Source organism: Kazachstania africana, chromosome 1 (assembly GCF_000304475.1).
Source record: "Kazachstania africana CBS 2517 chromosome 1, complete genome".
NCBI classification, from domain to species: domain Eukaryota; kingdom Fungi; phylum Ascomycota; class Saccharomycetes; order Saccharomycetales; family Saccharomycetaceae; genus Kazachstania; species Kazachstania africana.
The window spans coordinates 1,672,411-1,692,757 of record NC_018940.1 but is presented as its reverse complement, the minus strand read 5'-3'; the positions used below and the strand labels follow the sequence as shown (position 1 = coordinate 1,692,757).

The window sequence follows — 20,347 nt, the reverse complement described above, 5'->3', positions numbered from 1 at the left end:
GGTGCATCTAGATGCAGTGCTGTATGGTCGATATTGTCTTAACGCTGGTGGTCTATGCACCAATATAAGGCTGCCTCTTTCACTTCAGATGCGTCATTTACGAGGGCTGCCAATGCGTTTGTAGTGGGAACGCTCAATTATAGATTTGTATATGGAGCAAAAAGGGCGCATTTCTTCGATTAGAATGGCGGATCTTCTTATTCTGCTCGAAAACCTTCGTGGCTTCGAGCTCTGCATATGAATAATCTTAATATCAGAAACCTTCTTTATTAGAGAAAAAAAAAAATCAATACCGAGGGATCTTGCTATTATATATATATAGTACAGGGTAGTATAATTGCCAATACTCATTCGATTTTATATGGTGCTTGATGCTCAGGTCTAGCATTTTCAAGGTAGGTTTGAACGATCTGAAGTTCGCCCAAGTCCGATTCAATAGCAGCTCTGCCCCTAAATTTTCGTTTACTATACCATCTTCGACAGCAGTAGACGCTGATGAAGAGCTGGCCAATGTGATGAACCCATTGGTACGAAATAGCAAAATGAAACCTAACGTCCAGGTTAAAAAATATATTATGCATTGTAATTTCAAGAAGAACAATACTCATATAACGTACTGTGCACAGGAAGAAGATTTGAACTACTTGAAATTGAATCCAGGTTTATCTTATAATGATAAACTATTATATTATTTCAAACTACCAGAAAGAGTGAGGTTCTCCATTTCGACGGGATGCCTTGGGTTCAGAAAGGCTACTAGAGGCGAATACGAGGCAGGCTTTCAAACAGCAGTGAAAGCTTTCCAATTGGTTGAAGACAAAAATCTTGTTAATAAAGATATTGAAATAGTAATGAGAGATTTTGGCAAGGGTAGAGCCGCGTTCATTGCAGCATTGAACGGGAAAGAAGGTAATAATATCAGAAAATACGTCAAGAAAATCAGTGATGCTACGCCTTTGAAATTTGGTGGTGTAAGATCACCACGTATCAGAAGACTATAGGCTGTTTTTTAAAACCATGCCATCATGTAAATATCAACAAATATGTTGTTAATAAATTCGGTGTGTTACAGTTCGTTTGACTGTTTTCTTTCTTGCGCGGTGTTGGGATTTCTAGGTTTTATGTTATGTATGGGTGCTGAAATTCTCTCTTTTTTTTGTAATTTATTTGAAAAATCGCAATTGTTAGTCGTTTCCTGTTTCGCCACCTCGGAAAGCGGCCCAGCGCGAGACCAGCGGGATGTAATGAGAGACTCGGTGGAGTGTTTCCCTCCAGAGATAGAGTTACCTTCGTCGAGCGCAGTTGTCTACTCCAGTCTCGCCTCATCTCCCTTCTATCATGCTGAGCCTAGAGTGGGCTGGACCGTTGGCTCCAGAAGGAGCGTCTCGGCAGGGAAATGTCTCTCACTATTGGGACTGTGGGCTGGATGTATCTTCACACCCTTCCAGAGTAACATCGCCGGTTTAGTCTCAGTATGCGAATGATGGAATAATTTTCAAAATTTTAAGACTTTAATAGTATAACAGAGTAAATTTGTTTTATTGTACTTTAATACATTCAAAAGGACGACGATATATAAAAATGGCTCCATCTGGTATGTGTACAGATAAATGAAATAAGTCTACTATAAGAGTCTGTTATTACGCTTTCAGTTTACCAAATAATACGAGAAGTACTTTCCATAGATTATACCTTCGAGAATATGTTACCATATTTGAACAATCTTTGAAGCGAATCCATCTAATAGTGATAAATAAGCATCTTATATGAGAGATGATATTGCTTTGAAAAAAAAGAACTGAAAATTATGAAGTGATGATACTCATATGTGGCAAATACCATATTGGAAATTTTGGCATCAAGAATACTTTTACTAACAAATTTTCTTTTAATTTTAAATAGCTAAAGCTACTGCTGCTAAAAAGGCTGTTGTTAAGGGTACTAACGGTAAGAAGGCCTTAAAGGTCAGAACCTCTGCCACTTTCAGATTACCAAAGACCTTAAAGTTAGCTAGATCTCCAAAATATGCTTCCAAGTCTGTTCCACACTACAACAGATTAGACTCATACAAGGTCATCGAACAACCAATCACTTCTGAAACTGCTATGAAGAAGGTTGAAGACGGTAACACTCTAGTTTTCCAAGTTTCCTTAAAGTCTAACAAATACCAAATCAAGAAGGCCGTCAAGGAATTATACTCTGTTGATGTCTTATCTGTTAACACTTTAGTTAGACCAAACGGTACCAAGAAGGCTTTCGTTAGATTAACTGCTGATTACGATGCTTTAGACATTGCTAACAGAATCGGTTACATCTAATCTGCTTAATTGTAAAAAAATCATATATGTTATCGTTTTTTTAATTCTTCAAAATAATCATCCATTATTTTATATATTATAAGTAATGTAAAAAATAACAGTTAAAAAATTAACTTTTAATCTTATTCTAAAGTATTTTGTATGTATATGTAAAAACTGTATATATGTGTTTGACTCTGTTCTTAATCGTCACTGTTGTGTGACATTATTCTTAAAATTGAAAGGAATAGGTTGATAATATCCAAATACAACATCATTGCACATTTAATCTCTTCATCAAAATAAACCTTCCTGAAGATCAATTGAGTGTCAATGAAAAGATAGATGGTGAAGACAATGGCTCCGAGCCAGCCATAAATTAGATCCCATTTTTCACTCATACCGAATATTAGTGATGAAATACCGATACCAATTAATAGTAGAACGGCCCAACTTAGCCAGATGTAAATGGTGGTGACAGATTCTAATGCCAGATCAAACTTACCAGAGACAGCCATGGCTGTAACTCCGATAACGATAACTGTAGTAACCACTAAGGCCCTCAACACTATATCAGGGTTGTAAGTTAACGTCACCATTGAAATCATGTACGATTCTGCTAATGTAAATAACCCCAGTAAGATCCTTTGTTGCTTACGCGATAGAATGTACCATGGAACGTGATTGTCATTATTATTCAATAAAGGCTCAGAGTCCATTTCATTGGAGTAATCTTCAGCCCTTGGGCTCAATGACAGCCAAACGCACGATACCACTGAGAATATGGCAGCGAAGAACCAAAGGAACATATGATTGAAGATGAAATTTTGAGCACTTGTAGAGTTGGATACATAGTACGAGACTGCAAATGTACAGAGCAACTGACTTGATAATATGGAATAAACTTTGCTTTGAAATTCAGCTCTTACTTGTGGTTCGCATGATATTACTTTGGTGGAATATTTAAAATCATCTGGAATGAAGACACCATTTGATGTGTCATGCTCTTGGTATGGAGGTGGTGCACTCTCAGCGTGAGACATGTTTAGTATAGATGCAATTAATTTGTTGTATTGCCAGTTATTCTGTGGCAAGGGAGGTAAATTGGGCTCATATATTTGTCTTTAGAAATCATAAAATTGATATCGCCCGCACATTTGCGGGTAACGGCATCGCAAAATTAGCCAATATCATTCTACTTACTATTGGTTTAATAAGCTATAATATGGAGATTATAAAAAGTGTTAGTGTAAATAGCTTGACTTTCACGTAATTGTGAAGTTGATGGTCACTTGTTATTGGAAGCAAGTGGGATGATTTGTTTTTTGAAAGTCCTGTGGTAAAATGATCGACAGCAAGATGAAACGACATTGGGAATCTATGACAGTTGCTTGTAGTAATGACATATTAATATAGTGTTATGTACTCTTCTAGAACAGAGGTAAACATAGCTGAATTTACTACTTGCTAAAATAAGTGATTTTTGGTCTCATATAGTTCGTTGCTTGGAGGACCGAAACGTTAAATTACCATATCAAAACTTCAATATTTCATAACATTATAAAACAGAATAACAGTGCAATGATCGAAATTGTAAAGATTCTCAGGAACAGGACTCAATAAGATAAAAAGTGTTAGAAACTCGTAGTGCCAGCATTGCGAGAGTTACTCCACTCCAATAAAAAGGATATGTACTGCAAAAATCAATTATATGCTCGAGGTCAACACAACTGGAAGCTTGCACAGTATTATAAATATCCCTTCTATTTCTGTCATATCAAGTCGTGACAGAGCCTATATATTATATACACACAAGACGACACTGCACGCCCCACGGAACACAATAAAAGCAAAGCAATCCATTGATGAAGTTATACTTCGAAAGTAACCAGCGCTAGCATATGCACAATTATCCCACAGTGAATAACTCCGCCTTGGACCGCATGCAACGATGGTCCTAGCGTGTGACGGGAATAATCTCATCGGCTTTCAAACTACAGAGCTAACCAATAGTGCCACCCCCCACCAACACAGAGGCATTCCAAAAGAAGCACCCAATCGTGCTCCAACAGGTTCCTGAAGCTTTTCTCGATAATGAATGAGCTTCATCTACCATTGTCTTTTCGTGTCACTGAGTATTTGGCACATCGATTTTTTTCAATAACACGTAACGAAAGTATTTTGCGCTCATTGGAAGATCGAAGATCTGTGCCTGATTTGAAATCAGTTCGAAAATTCAATTGATTGGGCCAATACCTCATTACTTTGAGTAGTCAATATATGTGGATCATAGGTATAAATACAATATGATTGCTCCAATCAACAAGACAAATAAGAGAACAAACCGATATTCCTTAAGCATACTGCATTCACCAGTTTCAAGTCCGGCGACTCCAAACTTGTCTAGAAATGCATCAGCAAGTTTTTATAGTATGAGGCCAAATGATCCATGGTATTCGAGAGAATCGCTCCTTGATGATAGCCCCAGTAGTCCTATTAGCGGTATTCCAGGATCCACTTCGAATTGTAAGATTTTGCTGATAGGTGATGCTAATGTAGGTAAGACGGCTATGATTTTAAGATACTTTAACGAACTTCCCACAAAGTTACAGCTACTCCTGAAACAGAAGCATACCCAGCATCAAAATTCTAATGTGGCCAAACCAGTTAAACGTCAACCAAGCTTGAGAGTGGTCGAGAGAGAAAAACTGCATCATAAAGAGAAGAATAACCAAAAACGGTATAGTCTAAATGATCTCTCTAGAAGAAGATTATTACTCTTTCCCATTTCGCCTACTTTACCTCTCGGTGAATCTCATGAGACAGAGCCTGAAATTAGCGACCCTGATGAAATTATCATTGAAACTAAAACTACAATTGGCGTTGATATAAAGACTAAATTAATCAACATTGACAATAGATTTTTTAACTGCATCTTTTGGGATACAGCAGGACAAGAACGTTATAAAAATGCCATCGTACCGTCCCTTTACAACAATTGCAATGGGATCATTCTAAGTTATGATATTTGTAATTACAAGAGTTTTGAGAATTGTTTCAATTGGTGGATGATAGAAGCATTGAATCATTTAGACCTCAAGAAAGCTAGATTTTATTTAGTAGGAAACAAGATAGATCTTTATAAAGAAAGGCAAGTCACTCATCAAGATGTTTTAAGATGGATTTCAAAAGTGGAAAAGAAATTTGGGATTATGATATATGGGAATTTTGAGGTGACATGTAAATATGGCGATATTGTAGAGAAGACATTCAATTTGATTATATCCGATTTAGTTGAACATTCATGTTACGAAGAGAACAAACTACCATTTAATGATGAAATTGATATTGAACCATCGTCTCCGGTGTCATCTATATCAAATTCGTCTCTATATTCTGCAGAAGATAAGCTTGACATTCCCAAAGTGCGGAAAAGACAATCTAAACTACATTTGCCAAGAACTTCTGAAGTCATTGATATCACAAAACCCGCCAATAGCCATGAGGCAAACTCTGTTGCATTTTCATCTTGTTGTACATGAAACACCACCCCTACTATACATTTGGGAAGAGTGTTGAAAACGAATTTACATAACGGGACTATTATTCTAAAATTTTCACGACTAACAATGTCACATTATACTTTTTTAACTCCATATTCTATATAGAGGAAGACTTTTTAAATGGTGTTCATACGACCTTATATATTTTCAATATTATCGACAAGTCATTTATTTTTTATTTTAGAAATAAGGACTGTTGATATTAATGTAAAATTTTTGTTTTAATAATGTTGTAAATACATATAATATATAAGATTAATTTTTAATGAAAAAAATTAATTAATTTATTCGTCTTCTTCTAAGGTTTGAGCAGCAATACGATCTAAATCTCTTTGACCGTTTTCAGAGATTCTTCTACCGCCCTTTGGAGAAATTTCAACAACACCGATCTTTTCTAAAGCTTGTAAGACCTTTCTGTTGATAGAACCGGAAGCGTCAACGTGCTTGGATGGTCTAACACCTCTGGACTTAGCGTTACCGTATAATTTGTTTAATTTACCAACACCGACTTGCTTTCTTAAGTAGATGTGTCTGGCGACGGAAGCGGCACGCTTGTAGAACCAACCTTCGGAATCTTGTGGTGGCATTTCGTTACCGGAGGAGGTCTTGACAATGTCAACGTAACCTGGAACTTCTAATTTACCTTGTCTTTGTAAGAAAGAAGCATAAGCGTTAATGAAATCTTGAGCAGCAACGTCTCTGTAAGAAAGAAAAAATGAAAAAAAATAAATGTTAGTAATAAGTTCCTTGGAAGCTTTAACAATAGATTTCAATTACATGTGGTTGCGAATTTATATTAGTTATTAGAAGGTAGACTCATAATGTCCCAATATCTGAAGATAGAACTGTTGCTCATATTAGAGGAAAAAATATTTTCATTTCATTCTTGTCTCTATTGGGAATTTAACTGATAGAAGGTGGTTGTTCATATTGGTAGAATCGTTATTCATTCAGCATGAATTCTAGATTGATCCTCTGGCAGAATTTGGTTTAGCATATTATTCATTTTGAGCAGTTTACTGGGATGTAAATTGAAATTTATCGACTTATTCGAATCTCGATATTAATACGTACCTAACGGAAACACCTGGCATTTTTATTCTCTGATGATCTAACTTGTATTCAACTACTAAGATGTTACAATAGTTCTTTTAAAATTATATGTAATTTTTCATCAATTTGATAGTACTGAGAGATACCTTGCGTTACCGTAGAGTGGAAACGATATCACGAACCGGTTACCATGATGGGGAGTGAGAAACTTCCCATTAGGCGAGATCGATACGAGAAGCCAAGAGGAATTCTGAGTCTGCCAGCCTAGAATGAAGCGATTGCTAGGCAGGACATGGGCAGAGTCTCGGAAGGAGAGTTAGGTGCAATGAGACGAGTTCCCGAGAAAGAGAAGAAACTTTGCGAATTGCATTCGGCGAGTCCCAGCCCATCGTGAGAGCGAAAGAGAGAAGAGGCGAGCAGCGGCATTTGATGGCAAGATTTGTTTGCGTCTACGCGGGTGATACCAAAATAAAAAAACTAAATTTTTTCGAATACGAAAACTTATAAATGTAAGGATGTTAGTAAAATGTACGGATGCAACGGTCACCTCACATCAATAATTCATAATTCCACACTCGACGGGATGCTGCTTATTAGTGAAGAGCAGTGTGACAGCTTTTATTTTAGTAAAATTTTTATTTTATTTTATTATACAGAATATCTTATATGAAATGGATGTATATGAAGAAGCAAAGCAGATGAAAGAAGCGTTCATACTTTGAAACCCTTAGATCTACGTCTACCTCTAGCTCTTTCGAATTTTCTACCTTTAGATAGGATTCTTGGAGCCTTACGTTTGTGTGGACCCATGCCAAAGTGTCTAACAGCTTCTCTTGAGTTTCTTGAGCCTCTCAAGATCAAAGTGTTTTGGCCCTTTGGTGCTCTAACAGCCAGCTGGTCTAAAGTGATACATTCACCACCAGCTTTAACAATTCTAGCTCTAGCACCTGCAGTAAATCTTAAAGCAGCGACAGTGGCCTTTGGTAACTCGAAGATTCTTGCATCGTCAGTAACAGTACCAACAATGACAATGGTCTTAGAAGAGGCACCATCTTGCTTTAAGGCCTTGGAGATTCTAGAAATAGAAACTGGTGGTCTGTTGATCTTTGATAAAAACAAAGATCTCAAGACAACCTTGTTAAATGCAGCGTCAGTACGACCTAATTACAAGAGTTAATTGTTAGTAACCTTTTTCGTCTTCTATTGAAAGGGTATTCTTCTTTATTCTAAGATTAGAATAAGATTCTGCTCACGAGTTGCCGCACAATACAACAATAAGAATCAACTTATTGGATCGCACTCGCAGAATGTACAAGTTTGACTGCAGTTAAAGCAGAACAAACATTGCGATGTGAAGACGAATTAGTGAATGGAAATGAGAGAATTTTAAGTTACGAAATCTCTTCTTTCCACAGTTAGTTGTGCAAACAGAATCCTTCAATCCTATTAGAAGATAAAAATAACAAATTTAACATACGAGCTAAGAAAGAGTATAACTTAACTAACATCTTTAAGTAGACATTATCAGATTTTGGAGCGGTTCTGTGACCAGATCTCTTGTGTTGCTTGGTAGTGTGATCGATACCCATTTTTTTGGCTTATTTCTATTTGGATTGCTTGTATACTTCCAACAGTGAAAAGTAGTGATAAAAAGTGAAAAAGTTTTCAAATATTATTTGATGGGAAAGAAAAAAGATTCAATGATGAGAAAATTTTGAGCGTCAAGAAAAATAAAAATTTTTCCACACAGAAAATGACCATCAAACACCCAAAAACCACATACATTTCAAATACCTGTCACTGCATCTGTTCATATGACAATAATTGCACTGCACTTATTGACTGATATCCAGATTGCTGGGGTGGTATCTGTAGGGCGGGCACTATTTGCTCAGCTGTTGGGGTGTTGGACTGTCGAGGGATTTGTGTCGAGGGAATCATATTAGCAAAAAGACTTTTCGTGTCACTCTCAAAACGCTTTGTACAACGATCGAGAATAACAACACTTCCTGGATCCTCCGCTATTGAATCTTGGCAAGTGCCCTTGCCTTCTGGATGATCTCGACCTTTTTCTGCACCAATGCTTCTGTGCTTGGCGTGGTGCTTCTCACGCGACTGCGACGCCAAATGTCTTTTGCGATGAAAGCCATACGTATACAACACGAAACGCCAAAGGTAAAGCTTGTTTACTACCCTATCCTCAACATCGAGGGACTCCCATGTCTCCCATGTTTTGAACTACATCTAGTAATGACAAATCGATCTGCTCCTACTCGTTTGGGATACTTCCCTTCCTAGTGGGGCCGATTTGCATCAAATGCAAGTGTTCAGACGAGCATACTTGAAGCAACTCTAATTCCGTTTTCGAACCACTATGAACTTATGAAAAGTATATAAAGGATAAGACTTTATCTAGAAGAATGTTTTCCAGTTCTTAATTTCAGTCTCTTTTTGTTGTTTTGAAGCCCATTGAAATCAATCCAACTATAGTCTTTCCTTCCCTCCAATAACTTTTAAACAAATCTAACAATGAAATTCTCTGCTGCTATTTTATCCATTGCTGCCGTCGCTTCTGCTGCTAAGGTCGCTACTGTCACCGAGTCTGACGTATCCACCACTTTAGAAACTATCACTTCTTGTTCTGGTGGCTGTACCAAGACTAGTACCGTCGCTGCTCAAGAAGAGGAAGAGGCCGCTTCAAGTGAAGACATTACTTACGTTGACGTCACTACCACTCCAGTCGTCACTACTTCAGTTGTCTCCACTGTCAAGACTACCTCTACTCCTTACACTACCACCACTGTTTCTAATGCTTCTTCCGAGAACTCTACTTCTAGTGGTATCGAAGAATACCACACCAGCTCTTCTACTGCTGCTGTGGTTACTACTTACTACGGTGCTGCTGACAACATGAAGGTCGGTGTTATTGGTGCCGGTGCTATTGCTGCTGCAATTGCTTTATTATAAGTACAAAGTACTCTATTTGCATTTCATTCATTTTCCTAAAAAATTATGTTCATTTATCCCTTCCAAAATACCCTCAAAGATACCCCTGTTGATACCATTTAGGATACCCCACAATTCAAATACAATATCCCCTCTTCAGTATATAATTAGTTTTTAAATTCCACATCTTTAATCTATATTTTCGTAATTAACTCTTCTTCAGGTTAGTGCTCATCTCAAAGCCATCAACAAATTTTTTTTTCATTATGAAAGATGAAAAATTATTAAATAAAAATGTCCGATGAGCTGCAATTTATTAGTTAGTTATTGTAAATTCCGTAAGGTTCCAACTGAACAAGCGCAAGGTCAGCATGGCCAGGAGTAATAATATCAATAGGCAATCTAAATCCAAAAACAAGAAACCGAAAAGACTAAGAAAGTCTTCATTCAATAAAATTACAAAAAGTTTTCAAGTCTTCAACAATGATAGTGATCATTACAACAAATACGAAAATCTAACTCTGGATGTAAGTGATTCCGAAGATACAAGTACTCTGCCAATTTTATCATCCAATAACAGTAGTAGCGCTACATTGAGTAACGAAATTCCTAGCGTCGATGTGTTTTCATCTGACAACGAGGATGTTGCATACGAAATGAATTCAAAGGATGCAATGAAAAATCATTTAGAACTTAATACAGACTTTATACCATTTTCAGATGATTCAGAAGAAGAAGAGGAGGACGACTTAATTGTAGAAAATACCAACGTGGAAGAAGAGGCAGAAATATACGGAAATGAGCGATCTTTGAATAACGATTATCCTTGGCTTTTAAATCATGACCATTCAAAACAACGAGATATTATTGAGTGGCTAACTTTGGAAATAAAGGACTTTGTGGCATATATATCTCCTAGTCGTGAAGAAATCAAGCTACGAAACAAAGCAGTGTCGAAGCTGGGCAGGGCTATAAAAGAATTGTGGTCTGATTCAGAACTACTTGTCTTCGGCTCCTATGCCACAGATTTATATCTTCCTGGATCTGATATTGATTGTGTCGTTAATAGTGCCTCTGGTAATAAGGAACACAGGAGCTATTTGTATGAATTGGCCAGATTTCTGAAGAAGAAAAATTTAGCCACCAGCATAGAAGTTATCGCGAGAGCAAGGGTCCCAATTATTAAATTTATAGAACCTGAATCGGGAGTACATATTGATATTTCATTCGAAAGGACAAATGGTGTGGAAGCAGCGAAACTTATAAGAGAATGGCTAGATATGACACCTGGTTTACGAGAACTTGTCTTGATCGTAAAACAATTTTTGACTGCACGAAGGTTAAATGACGTCCATACTGGTGGTTTAGGTGGTTTCAGTATCATTTGTCTGGTTTATTCTTTTTTACATTTACATCCAAAGTTGAGAACTGATGAGATTGATCCATTAGAGAATTTGGGTGTCTTACTCATAGATTTTTTTGAACTTTATGGTAAAAACTTTGCATATGATGAGGTTGCATTGAGCTTTATAAGTGGATATCCGAGTTACATGCCAAAATCAAATTGGGGATCGCTTCCACCAAGTAGAAGCTCCTTTACTTTAGCGATCCAGGATCCTGGTGATGCATCGAATAACCTTAGTAGGGGTTCATTTAATGTAAGAGATATCAAGAAATCGTTTTCTGGAGCATTTGAACTCTTGACGAGTAAGTGCTTCGAGATGGATGCTTCTACATTCAAAGACAGAGTTGGGAAAAGTATACTAGGTAATGTTATCAAATATAAAGGTAAGCAAAGGGATTTCAAAGATGAAAGAGACCTAGTCGTAAACAGGGCAATTATAGAAAATGAACTATATCACCGGAAGAGAAGCAGCTCATACTTTGATGACGACCTATTTTTGGATCCTAGTGCCGATGAGGCGCTTGTAGGACAGCAGGACGAACTAGAACTTTACAGTTTAGATCAGCCAGTCAAGAAGAAAGTAAAGAAGAGCACTAAAACTTTGAGAAAGCTCAAAAAGATAAAACAAGAAGCTCAAAAGAAGGAAGAGAAACCCCAAAAATCAATCGATTCATTCATGGGTTTATCAGATGATGAAAATAATGGTGATTCCGATTCAAAGCCCAAACCACAACACAACACAAAAGAGGACAAGCGTGCACTTCAAACAAAGACAGTGGACGCACAGACTAGGCGCGACTACTGGCTCTCAAAGGGCCAAACCCTTGCCTCGCCTACCATCCCCAAGAAGAGCACATAGCTCAGCACACTCATGCATACAGATGTATATACATTTAATCTAACGCATCCCACTGACCAGACGACCAGAATGTCCAACTTCATTTGCCAAATAAAATGGACCGTCAGAGTCACGTGACTTACACGAACCATATTTCCTTTTTAGGAAAATCATTGAAACTATTCCAAAGTAAGAAACTGACAATTCTAGGTACGCGTTTGAAACAATTCATCAATATTCAATGCAAAATTTAAAAAAAGAATCTCGCCTGAAATATTCGAGGATCCATAAAAGTTTATTATTGATTCTTGGTCAGCTTTTTGTTTTGGTATCACGTTAAATCGCTTTGCATTGGCTATATTTTGGTTACTTTGCATAAGAAGACATTGAGAGTCTTCATTTTTTGTTGATATTCATAGCCACAAGTAGATATATTTGTCCAGAAGTCGTTTGATTTAACCAAGCTATTTATAAATTTTTTTAGGACTATCCGCAGTAACAATTATTACTATTCTTTACGTTTTCTTTCGTGTACATTATTTCTCCACTGATCCATAATCGAACTTTCGAGCAACTGATCAATCCAATATACGTTTTATCAAGCAATGTCATTATCAGCTGCAGCAAACAAGATATCTGATAAGGATTTTCAAAATATTGGACCAGCTCCTCAACCTCCCACAACTAGTCTCAATTCTGTGAGCTATAATCAGACGCGACCTATTACAAATTTTGTGAGTAATTTAGATCTGAATCGTAGAACACCAGCACAACGGTCCGTATCACACACCATGAAAAGAAAGTCTGGTTGGATATCATATAAAGATGATGGTCTCCTGTCATTTTTATGGCAGAAGAGATTCCTAGTCTTAAGTGATTCATATCTAGCACTTTACAAAACCGATAAGAACTTGGAGGATCCTGCTCTTCTGATCTCTTTGACAAGTATTGTAAGTGTCAGCAGAACTCAATTAAAGCACAACTGTTTCGAAATTATCCGCTCCAATGAACGTAATTCTCTTTCTAGTTCATCCTCTTCAGGTAGTGCTTTAAATTTATCTCCGTCTTTCGATTCAAACAAGAAAGCCATCTATATTGCAACGAAAACCGAATACGAGTTACACGACTGGCTTGATTCTATATTTGCTAAATGTCCTTTATTAAGTGGAGTATCCTCTCCAACAAACTTTACTCACAAAGTGCATGTAGGCTTTGATCCAGAGACTGGAAGTTTCGTCGGTATGCCAACAAACTGGGAAAAACTTTTGAAACACTCAAGAATTACTGGTGAAGATTGGAACAATGATTCTGCCGCTGTTATACAAGTATTGCAGTTTTATCAAGAATACAATGGTATAAGCCCAACAAGTAATAATTCAGATACGGCAAAATCAAACAATTCGTCCGTTAATTCTTTACATCATAATATAAATACCAAAGCTAGTACGTCTGAATTATTACCACAGAGGTCGGCTCCATCTCCTCCAAACACTCGTACACCTTCCAGCTCGAGTAAAAATAAGTTACATACAATTGACACTAGGACGCCAGTACACCATCCGATTTCATCTGGGAAGAAGGCTACTCAGCAATTATATTCTAGACAGCAAACTTCAAATCAGTCACCAACGAACAATGCTCCACCTAAAGTAATGATGCACCAGTCACCTTATGGCAGCGATAACTCAACAACGCAGAAAACATCACAAGGTTCTACACCAACCAACGCTTATAGACCACACCATAATCTATCCAATCCTTATGTTAAGGCGCAAGGTTCTGCATCTTCTTCTTCATTACATCACCAACAACAAAGGACCATGAACGCTCCACAGGCTCAATTACCAACTGTCATGTCAGCAAAATCATTTGGAAACTCCAATAATCAAAGTCTGGGAACTCTTCAACCACGTCGTGCTGCACCAAAACCACCAACAGTCGCTCTTAAGCAACAAGCTCCTCAAACAAGTAACACTTATAACAATGCTTCAAGTGTAGCTGCCGCTGCTATGGCAATGAGGAAAGATAATCACACTCAACAACAATTTAAAGAGTTACCGCCTAAAGTGCCAGCAGAACCATCCAAAGATGCAGGCATCACCAAGCAAAAAAAACAGTCAAAACCATTAATGTCTAATGCTGAAATTATGTTAAGATTGAAAAGCGTAACTTTTAATACGGATCCAACGCCATATTTCAAAATGATTGAGAAAGCCGGTCAAGGTGCTAGTGGTTCTGTATATCTTGCAGAGCGTCTTGAATCACCTCCTTCGGAATATCAAAATGATCATGTCGTCAGTATCGAGAATAATGAACCTCAGGCAATTGGTGATAAGGTGGCCATTAAACAGATGATACTGTCTAAACAACCACGTAAAGAACTGATTGTGAATGAAATTTTAGTTATGAAAAATTCACGTCATAAAAATATAGTAAATTTCTTAGAAGCATACCTGAAAACTGAGGACGATTTATGGGTTGTCATGGAATTTATGGAAGGTGGTTCGTTAACTGATATTATTGAAAATAGTCCAACTAATGGCAGCAATCACTCTCCTTTAACAGAACCACAAATCGCCTATATCGTAAGAGAGACCTGCCAAGGTCTAAAATTTTTGCATGATAAACATATCATTCACAGAGATATTAAGTCAGATAATGTTCTTTTAGATACAAGAGCGCGTGTTAAAATTACTGATTTTGGCTTTTGCGCTAAGCTTACAGACAAAAGAAGTAAAAGAGCTACGATGGTGGGTACTCCTTATTGGATGGCCCCTGAAGTCGTGAAACAACGTGAATATGACGAGAAGGTTGATGTTTGGTCTTTAGGTATTATGACGATAGAAATGCTGGAGGGAGAACCTCCATATCTCAATGAAGATCCGTTAAAGGCTTTGTATCTGATTGCCACTAACGGTACTCCAAAACTGAAGAACCCAGAAACATTATCGTTAGAAATAAAGAGATTCTTGAGTGTCTGTTTATGTGTGGATGTTAGATACAGAGCATCAACGGAAGAATTACTACATCACACTTTCTTTGATATGGCATGCAAGCCATCAGATCTAACACAATTGTTGGAATGGAAGGAATGAGTTATATAGCAGTTTTGAGGCATATATGATTCCTGTACATACAATCGAATTTTCCATATCATCACGTGAAAGTATTAATTTACTTTATTAGTAGGTTGGTATAGTGATTATCAAAAGACAGCACTAATGATAAGTGATGCGCCTAAAAAATAGTTTATAATATATATATAAAAGTCATACTATATACAACTATCAAAGCCCACAGTGTTCTGCTTCATATTAGCTTGACTGCGACATCAGTTTTGTATAAGCAAGGGATATTTTCAAAACCTTGTCCTGCAAACCTTCAATTTTATGTGAAACAGGAATTGTTTTCAATATCAAAGGGTACAGAAGCACTAAACTTCCAAACAAAGCCTCCTTTGCATCCGTATCTGATAAGGCATATTCCATAACTTGGGAGAATCCATCCAGTAATACATTTATCTCTATTTTACGAAGGGTACTTAGTGGAGCGCGACCTTGTAAATTTTCATTTGAAATATATCTTCTCAAAACTAAGCCTATTCTGACTAAAAAATAAGGTGCGGCTGCCTGCATCAACCGAATAAATGAATCCCCAGAAATTGTTATAAGTTTACTGAGATCTTCCATACATATCTTGGAGAGATATTTCTTTGTTAACAGCGGTTCTTCTACTATGGAGCCAAAATACTCTTCAAAATCGTACACTGATAAACTCTCTAACACATCTTGAAGATTTTCAGAACCGCTCAACAATGCCTTTTCGAATTCATCAAGTTCGAAAATAAAAGAACCGGTCCAAATTGACGATGATATAGCCTTTAGTTGTTCTTCATTGAACATGCCTATAATTTTAGAATCAAGGAAAATCTTACGAAATTCAACATATTCGGAGATGTCGTGCACTTCTGTTGATATAGCATTTGGATTATCTGTTTTTTCAATTAAAGAGACAACTACACTCACAAATGCACCACAAAAGATGATTTGAGATGATTTGGAGATAGCATGCGATGTGTTGTTCACAAATATCGCCATAAAAATATCCCTGAATGATTTTGAAGCGACAACCCAAATTGGATCATTAGAGTTGTTTTTTAAATTAATAAACAACTTTCTTTGGATTATATCCGCTAAATTTCGTAGTATTTTCATCATTTGCTTTTCCTTGCACATTTGAATTGCATTATCTTCCAATACCTCAATTCTCTTATTCAGTTTTTGACATGAAAGGTAACTAATTGCTTCAAATGTCGGAATTCTTGATCTAGATGAATTTGATAACTTAGGTGCCAGTTTTGCCTCGATTTTTTCTCTTGTATCAAGTGTCAGAACGCTAAACGCACTGAGCTGTACAATAATTAGTAGAGTTATTTCTATCGATTCTTTTACATTTATTGCGTCTATTGCGTCTAGAATTGCCTGTTGTAGTGCAGCCGGTCTTGTTTGATCGTTTGAATGTTCTGGCAAAAGTGGATATCTAGCTGCAGAATTAAATGAATTCAAAACCTGCCCCATGAAGTCATAAGTTATCTTCTTATATTTATCCATCAAATCATAAAGATATGGGAAGCTTCTTATGAGTTCAAGGACACAGTCGTATTCACTTTTACCAGTATGCCCACTTGGATCTGTTGTATCTCCGTAAATAATTGTGTAGCTTGACCATAAATCTCGACTTTTATCAAGAACAACGTCAGGAATGTTTTCTAACAGAACCATGGACTGCAATAGTTGTTGGTAGTTACTAATGGCAACATATTTGACCCCAGTTGCAGCGGACAAGAATAACCTTCCAAGAAATTTGAACAGGTCAAGCCAGGCCTCGATACAAATGGTTCCAGCACCAAAATATCTGAAATGCAAAGGATAAAGGTTGACAAGCCCCTTTATAGCTACGTCATAGAAATCCACATAGGCAGTTAGGTCATCGGTTGTTAAGTCCTCATCTAATAAAGACTTGAGTACGTTGACAAATAAAGCATCCCATGGTGGTAAAGAATTTGTCTGAGAATCAATTATCCTAAAAAAAGTTTGAATGGTCCCGTTTCTAACTTCAATTCTTGAATCTTTAGAGCATTCTACCAAGTTTCTTAGTAAATACAACCACAGACCATTATACAAAATTTTAGGACTTGAATTCTTGGATGAAATAAAGTCGATAAGCTTTTCGTCTTTAGTTGTCTCGTTGATTAAGGATATGCTGGGGTTATCAAGTTCATCATTCAGATCCTTATACCGACTTCCGAGATAATCGCCAATCAACCAAAATTGACTAATTGAAGAGAACGATATGTTTAAATCACGAGTTTGGTTAATAAAGTTTACTAAAGTGTCGATCACACTTTTAATGACATTTAACGGAATCGTTTGTAAAAGGTCATCAAATATCAACTTGAAAACATCATAGGCAACTTGGATCATTCCAAGATGCTTTTGAAATATACCATTGACTAAAGAAGAATCGTCTGTGTCTTCTAGTTGGGCAAATATTACATCATTATTTAACAACTCAAATGGGGAGTTAATAATGCTAAAAATTGTAAACCAAGAACTTTTTAAAAGATCACCCACCTCGTTTAATATCCCTTTAAGTGTGGAAAGAATTTGAAGCAGTATGTCGGATTCAATATTCAAAGTACCTTGATATATTTCGTTTTTACCAATCTCTAGACGTTTCAATGAGTCTACTACACTGAGCAGTGCATTTGCCATCAATTCTTCAGCCCCGTCGAAGGTTGCTGTTCTCAGACTAGGATCTTCAATGTTAGCAACCTCACTAGATGCGCTCTTGATAACATCAGTAAATACTCTAGTGATGTATAGTCGCAGAGAACTACTAGATATTTCACGACTGCCTATCAAAGAGACGAAATGGTCAACTAGCAGTTGCCATGAAGGATCGCCTTTTTCTGTACTGAAAAACCGGCCATGATTGTATGCAGTTATCTCTCCAACTTGTGTGACATAAAAACCTTTATTATAAATACAATTAAACACTTCACCTTCTTGTGATACAGGGGAGTAAGCAGTGGTTTCATCTTCGACGAAAATTGTATTGTTCGAAGATTTAATTAAAGTACTTACTAGACATTTGAAGGCTGGTTGTGAATATGACGTTGTTGTTTCAAAAAGTTTCAGAATGTTGTTCTCAATATTTGTCACATCATTTTTGGATATTTTAGGAGCGGGAGGCACATCTTGATTGTAAAATGTTTCCATAAAGTCAACAGATGGTCCATATATGAAATATGATACCCATTGCCAAGTTACAAATGTATTTCTCCAATTAGCACTGTCAAAACTCGATCCCTGCGCGATTGCTAAAGAAATCAATGCTCTAAATAAGCTTATATGTTTTGAGTTAAGCTGTCTAGGGTGCAGCGATTTCCTTTCATTTGCGTCTGATATTTGTTTAGTGGGGGGAGTGGAGCCAATCAACGTCTCGCTTATAGCATTAAGTACACCTGCCGTAGATGAAGTAGTTTTTTCTTGTATCTCCTCTTTATCTTCAGAATTGTTTCTCAGGATGTCGACATTATTTACAATCGAATATGAAAATAAACTGAGGCATTGGTTCAATTCTTCGTTGAGGCCAAGTATACCTGCCCCATGGGCCAATTTTTGAAAAGCTCTCACCAAAGCATGGAATATATTGGTGTCGAATGCACTTGAATAAAGAAATAATTTGTGGATTTCAAATAAGTGTTGAAATAATCCGTTATAAATTTCGGTAGCATTGGCGGTGTCCTTGTTTTGTGACGATAATACCAAGGTACTTAGGCCTTCAGACCAATGATTTGATATGGAGAGTATCAACCAAATTATGTATGTGTGATTAATCGTGGGGGCGTGTGATTTATCCAATAAATGTATGAATTTAGTTTTTGGAACGGATGACTCATGTAAAATCAATGGCATGTCTATTTTTTCTATCATATTTGAATGTGCCAGGAGATTGCCAAAATCATCAGAATCTAGAAGTTTTTTACATTCTTCCAGTATGTTTGATAATATATGTTTTTTGTCTGAATAAATATCGTAGGTTGTGTAAATTGCATTAATCATTTCAAAATCTCTGGACATATCATTGTATAGTTCCAAAGAGAGAACTTTTTGCCATGGTGGTAGATTAGAACTTGTAGAAAAGCCATGAATCAATAAAGAAAATATGACTTCCAATTCTAATTCCAAAATTGGCAGATATTCTTTTCTAAATAGTAATTTGATACAACGACAACTTCTCACTGACGTAGAAAAGTTTTTTGGCCCTGATATACAACGTAGTAAAAGCGGTATACCCTTTGTTCTCAATAAAAATTGCAGGTCTTCGTATTGAAGAAAAAGTTGCTTGTTATTATTTAAGATGGATTCGAGAATTTCTAACCCGTAATCTATTGGAATTTCCTTGACAGTAATAAACATTTCTTTTGTTTGAATCTCATTTGAAGTGGATTTAGTCTCCATCGAAGTGAATAGATCTGAAAACAACCTATTGGCATCATATCTGTAAGTATTTACTTTGATTGTATCATTATTATTGATCAAAACATCATAAATTTCCTGTAATTCCTCAGTATTTTTGCTATTGTCATCCCAATTATACGAGAGTCGTTCAAAAATTTCATCTACTAATTGTTGTAAAGTTGCACTAGCAGTACTGGCAACGATTGAGGATTTTTGTGGAAGCTGTAGTAATACAGAACAGCATTGTAGTAACTTCATGCACACTTGTCCATGTATGTATCTAGCGTAAGTTTTGAAAAAAATGGGCACCACCTGCAAAACTTTCAGTTGAATTTCCATTGCCAAATGCGTGGCATCAATAAACCCATCTAATACTTCAATTAATCGGTCTTTAGGGATACAATTGGTAGATGATAAATTCTGTAAACCTTGAAGACCAATAGTGGTCAATTTGGCACTTCGAGACGAACAAGCCAAAACAAATGGTACCACAAAATCTGGATGTCTGAGAAAATCACCACTATCATGTACAGTCTTCAAGATCTTGAGAGACTTTTCACTTGCATGTTTAACCTCAGAGTTTCTTCTCTTGGCTTCAGACGACAAGGAATGAAGTCCCGTATCCAGCTGTTTGTACAAACTAGAAAATTGCGCTGACACTGCACTCATAGGATGTCTCAGGATTACGATACCTAAACTATCCAGCTATCAATTGCTAC

General features: G+C 36.7%; 9 protein-coding genes across 9 annotated transcripts; 5 read left to right on the top strand and 4 right to left on the bottom strand.

Moving 5' to 3' along the window:
• Positions 1 to 371: 371 nt before the first annotated feature.
• On the top strand, positions 372 to 1,001 carry MRPS18 (mitochondrial 37S ribosomal protein uS11m MRPS18; the record flags this gene model as incomplete). Its single annotated transcript, XM_003955363.1, has 1 exon — positions 372 to 1,001. The coding sequence occupies one exon, from the start codon at positions 372 to 374 to the stop codon at positions 999 to 1,001; it is 630 nt and encodes a 209-aa protein (XP_003955412.1).
• Positions 1,002 to 1,581: 580 nt separating this feature from the next.
• On the top strand, positions 1,582 to 2,318 carry RPL25 (60S ribosomal protein uL23; the record flags this gene model as incomplete). The annotated part of the gene is made up of 2 exons (XM_003955362.1): positions 1,582 to 1,594; positions 1,903 to 2,318. 2 exons carry the CDS (start codon positions 1,582 to 1,584, stop codon positions 2,316 to 2,318), a joined length of 429 nt encoding a protein of 142 aa, XP_003955411.1.
• A 182-nt stretch (positions 2,319 to 2,500) lies between these two features.
• BXI1 (Bxi1p) lies at positions 2,501 to 3,340 on the bottom strand (the record flags this gene model as incomplete). The annotated part of the gene is made up of 1 exon (XM_003955361.1): positions 2,501 to 3,340. One exon carries the CDS (start codon positions 3,338 to 3,340, stop codon positions 2,501 to 2,503), a length of 840 nt encoding a protein of 279 aa, XP_003955410.1.
• Positions 3,341 to 4,603: 1,263 nt separating this feature from the next.
• On the top strand, positions 4,604 to 5,839 carry YPT11 (Rab family GTPase YPT11; the record flags this gene model as incomplete). Its single annotated transcript, XM_003955360.1, has 1 exon — positions 4,604 to 5,839. The coding sequence occupies one exon, from the start codon at positions 4,604 to 4,606 to the stop codon at positions 5,837 to 5,839; it is 1,236 nt and encodes a 411-aa protein (XP_003955409.1).
• Positions 5,840 to 6,144: 305 nt separating this feature from the next.
• RPS19B (40S ribosomal protein eS19) lies at positions 6,145 to 6,954 on the bottom strand (the record flags this gene model as incomplete). The annotated part of the gene is made up of 2 exons (XM_003955359.1): positions 6,145 to 6,559; positions 6,935 to 6,954. The coding sequence occupies 2 exons, from the start codon at positions 6,952 to 6,954 to the stop codon at positions 6,145 to 6,147; spliced, it is 435 nt and encodes a 144-aa protein (XP_003955408.1).
• A 670-nt stretch (positions 6,955 to 7,624) lies between these two features.
• On the bottom strand, positions 7,625 to 8,421 carry RPL18B (60S ribosomal protein eL18; the record flags this gene model as incomplete). Its single annotated transcript, XM_003955358.1, has 2 exons — positions 7,625 to 8,073; positions 8,391 to 8,421. The coding sequence occupies 2 exons, from the start codon at positions 8,419 to 8,421 to the stop codon at positions 7,625 to 7,627; spliced, it is 480 nt and encodes a 159-aa protein (XP_003955407.1).
• A 1,809-nt stretch (positions 8,422 to 10,230) lies between these two features.
• Positions 10,231 to 12,123, top strand: TRF5 (non-canonical poly(A) polymerase TRF5; the record flags this gene model as incomplete). Its single annotated transcript, XM_003955357.1, has 1 exon — positions 10,231 to 12,123. One exon carries the CDS (start codon positions 10,231 to 10,233, stop codon positions 12,121 to 12,123), a length of 1,893 nt encoding a protein of 630 aa, XP_003955406.1.
• Positions 12,124 to 12,707: 584 nt separating this feature from the next.
• On the top strand, positions 12,708 to 15,197 carry CLA4 (serine/threonine protein kinase CLA4; the record flags this gene model as incomplete). The annotated part of the gene is made up of 1 exon (XM_003955356.1): positions 12,708 to 15,197. The coding sequence occupies one exon, from the start codon at positions 12,708 to 12,710 to the stop codon at positions 15,195 to 15,197; it is 2,490 nt and encodes an 829-aa protein (XP_003955405.1).
• A 219-nt stretch (positions 15,198 to 15,416) lies between these two features.
• Positions 15,417 to 20,297, bottom strand: MON2 (Mon2p; the record flags this gene model as incomplete). Its single annotated transcript, XM_003955355.1, has 1 exon — positions 15,417 to 20,297. The coding sequence occupies one exon, from the start codon at positions 20,295 to 20,297 to the stop codon at positions 15,417 to 15,419; it is 4,881 nt and encodes a 1,626-aa protein (XP_003955404.1).
• Positions 20,298 to 20,347: the final 50 nt, after the last annotated feature.